General features: G+C 40.4%; 1 protein-coding gene across 4 annotated transcripts; it reads right to left on the bottom strand.

The window, feature by feature from the left end:
* Positions 1-460: 460 nt before the first annotated feature.
* Positions 461-1,745, bottom strand: LOC122307051 (protein LATE FLOWERING-like). 4 transcript variants are annotated; one of them, XM_043119666.1, is made up of 2 exons: positions 1,406-1,745; positions 461-1,160 (listed from the first exon to the last, which is right to left on the bottom strand). In XM_043119666.1, the coding sequence occupies exon 2, from the start codon at positions 1,156-1,158 to the stop codon at positions 589-591; it is 570 nt and encodes a 189-aa protein (XP_042975600.1). In that variant the 5' UTR covers positions 1,159-1,160; positions 1,406-1,745; the 3' UTR covers positions 461-588. The 4 variants fall into 4 exon arrangements, with proteins under 4 accessions (XP_042975600.1, XP_042975598.1, XP_042975599.1 ...); XM_043119664.1 differs by having other exon boundaries at positions 461-1,170; positions 1,406-1,742; XM_043119665.1 differs by having other exon boundaries at positions 1,410-1,742.
* Positions 1,746-3,504: the final 1,759 nt, after the last annotated feature.

Here is a 3,504-nt window from a genome sequence, read left to right as displayed (position 1 = left end):
ATTTGTGTTGGATTTTCCTTCGTTTTTTAAAGAAAATACCCATTTTGTTGGACTCTCATATGAAGTTAGATGGCATGCACACGTAATGAGAGTTCACTCAAAGATAACAATCTTTAGAATAACAGAGTAGTACTTTTAAGGTGAATAATGATAGATCTACAATTCTTTTGCAACCAACTAATAAATGTGATAAGTACAAAATATATGTATACTTCTAATTCGTATCAATCCAAGTTTTTGTTTGAAAATGTATGATCAAAGAATTTACATATTAATTTACGTATTAATATTATTATTTTCGTATTTAAAATTTAAATTAATTCTATTTCATTAAAATATAACTTTCTGACAACCACATTGATGGACGATTATATTGGTACACAATACTGCCTGGAACCAGATTTTTCCGGATAGAATATATATGTATAAAATGTTGAAAGCTCTGATGCTTTGGACTCAATGATGTCATGATAGTACAATTTAGTTCATTCCAAAAATGGAGGCTGGAGATGCTAATTATTAGTAAGAAAATGATGTAATCCAACAATGCAAGAAAGATGCTGATCAATTCAAACATCGAAGTTCTTTCTATAAATGGAGAGAAAGGTCAAGCTTTTGATCTTTGATGTCCTTGTTTCCAAGACTGTAATCAGTATTCATTCCTGCTGGTAGATAATATTGGGATGAGCCTCCTCCATTGTTGCAGCGTGTGCTTCTTCTCCAATTCAAGGAACTTTGCTCATCCTCTTGATTTTCAAAGCCATATTGATTGCTCAGACAAGTCCCACCATAGTATACTATTTTCTCAAATCTGGGAGCACCGTTGGATCCAAAACGATCCGAGGGTTGGAGACTAGGAAAACAGCGAAGATTGGCAGCGTGTGCAGTTATACACATGGAAGGATGTAAAACTCCTACGGGATGAGTTGGAGCAAATATCATAGCAGGTTGCAAAGATGGTGGAAAGTTTCCTTGAGCATATTCTTGAGCAGCCCTTTTGAACTTTCTTGCAGCCGTTCTCTCCTTCTTGTGGGCATTTTGATGCCCTCCCAAAGCTTGAGAACTGAAGAACTTTCTTGAACAAAATAAACAAGGGAATACTCTTGATGTTGTGTCTTCTGCATGAGTTTCTCCAACATGGATTGCTTCACCTTCCATGTCTGTCACAACCTAGAAAGATACATTAGTAAGCTCAACAGAAAAATCTGTGTATAAACCAGCCAAACCCAAATAAAACAACCAAATTGGATTTTAAAGAAATATATATATATATATATATATATATATATATATATATTTCTTAACTGTGAAAAACTTGTTGAAAAAAAATTCAAAAGTATGAGAAATGCTTGAGCAGAGTGGCAGAGGAGGGGCAGGAAAGAGAAACAGGAGGAAGAAAACGTACTGACTTTTGAGTTTTTGGCGTTTGATCTGATTAAAAAAGAGTAGAAAAGAGAGTTCAGAAGCCAACTCCTAAAAGAGTTGGGAAATGTGATGAGTGAAGGGTGTTTAGGTCGAACTATTAAATAGAGTACTTGACAGAGGTGTATGGGCTTGGGAACAGAAGAGATAAGAGAGTAAGAGTGGGGGAAAGGTACCCTTCAAGGCTACAAGATGCTTCTGCAGGCTAAGGTGACGAGAGACGAGAGTGATTGATGGCAACAGATGTAAGGATTGGGAAATGGACTCTCTCTCTCTCTACCTCTCTCTCTCTCTCTATGAGACAGGCGGTTTCATTCACTTTGGGTGCACGTTTATTTCCTAATGCAGTGCTTCTTCTTATAGTTTCATTTCCCAGATTTATATCGTGGAATTAGGCAGATAAAGCAAGCATTTACAACAAATCTTTGTATAAATAAGGTCACTAAAGACCCTCATGTTGTCCTATTAATTAAGCCAGTACGTGAGCAGAACTTGCAATGAGGCGGTTAGCTTTTGGCTTTTTTCTTTTCTTTAGAATATGATCTTCGAAAGCCGGGTTATCTTCAAAAATTTAAGAAGCCTGATAAGGTGGCTAAAGGATATTGGAGAATGAGGGAGGTGAATCAAAGGGGATGAAGTCAGAGAGTGTCAGAATAGCTAAGCTTACGGTATCAGATTTTTGTGATCTCCAGTGACCAATGTGGAGGGATTGGATGACTTTAAAGCTAAAAGCCAGTTCAGTCCCCACCACTCTGGTCCTGGGGCTGATATTCATCCCTCTCTCTCTCTCTCTGCACTCTGCAGAAAATGGCTCTTCTGCTTCTGTTGCATTCGTCTGCTTTTCCTTTTTCTTTTTTTGTATAAATAGTTATGGGGCTAACAGCCACTAGTCTTCCTTTCCCCACCGCCAATCCCATGCAACTTGTCACCTTTCACCCATTCCTTGCATGAGACCCCAATATATAAGACAGACCGATGCTAACGTGCTTTCCTGATACGTGGCACCCGATGAGAGGTGGAAAAAGATCTTTCTTCGTTTTTATTCCCAACGGTTGAAAAATATCTCATGCATCAAAAACTACAGGTACGTCCCTCATATTTCTGTGTCTGTTTGCTGTACTTTGTCCAGCACTGCTATAGTCCTTTAGACGGCTAGTATTAAACGTCGGTCTTCTTTTTATAAAAGGAATTGGTCTCACTCTCAGCCTCACACACTGGTGGTAATGGAGAACAGTGAGGGGAATTTACCCAAGGAAAAAAGCTACTCAGCCTCTAGTTTGCCTAACGCACACCACACTCCTTCCACGTCACGGTTTATTATCAAAATAAACTGGGTTGTCCTTTACTCTGCTCCCTACGCACTCTCTCTTCTCCATCACCCCTCAATCCGACGCCCTCATTTCAGACTCTTCTCCCTCTTCTTCATCTCCCCTAAATGCAGCTATCCTCTACCATTACTGTGAGACTCTTCTCTCTCACCCATCGCCCTTCACGTCTCTCTCCCTTGAACGAAAACCCATTTCTCTCACCCCCTCCAATTCCGAACCCTAGAAGAAATCATTCTCGACAGATTCCAAGACCCACCTATCTGACTTACTTCCTTCAGCCTCTTCTCGCCATCCCCGAAGGCACTTTATTTTTCTTTTTCTTTTTAATCTTTACCTTCCAAAATGTCTCTTTCCTTCCTTAGTTTTGTGTTTGTTAGATCTATATTTTGTCTTTTAATGGTTGCTGAGTTTGGATATATTTTCATCCGAAAATGCCATAAATTTAGTAGTGATGCCGGGGCGGGGACTAAAATCGTGCCGAAACCGTGAAGCTGGAGGACTGAAACCGTGCCGAAACCGTGAGGCTGGAGAACCCGTACAGAAATGGTGCACCCAGAGGGAAACTTTTGTTCCACCGTGACGGAGTGATGAACCCACCCAGTTCCCTAGTGATGCCGGGGCGGGAAGAGGGTCAGGCTAGCAAAGGACACAAGCTGGGGGCGTGGAGGAGAGAACACGGGAAAGAGTTCTGAAGAAAGTGAAGACGAACCGGGGGAGGGGGGGAGAAATTGAAATGTTCTGATCAAAACTCGCA

This window comes from Carya illinoinensis, chromosome 4 (genome assembly GCF_018687715.1).
Source record: "Carya illinoinensis cultivar Pawnee chromosome 4, C.illinoinensisPawnee_v1, whole genome shotgun sequence".
In the NCBI taxonomy this organism is placed as follows: Eukaryota; Viridiplantae; Streptophyta; class Magnoliopsida; order Fagales; family Juglandaceae; genus Carya; species Carya illinoinensis.
The sequence above is the reverse complement of the archived record's forward strand: the minus strand, read 5'-3'. Positions and strand labels throughout refer to the sequence as shown.

Coding starts and splice junctions, on each gene's coding strand:
- LOC122307051 (XM_043119666.1), bottom strand. CDS start 1,158: ATGGAAGGTGAAGCAATCCATGTTGGAGAAACTCATGCAGAAGACACA.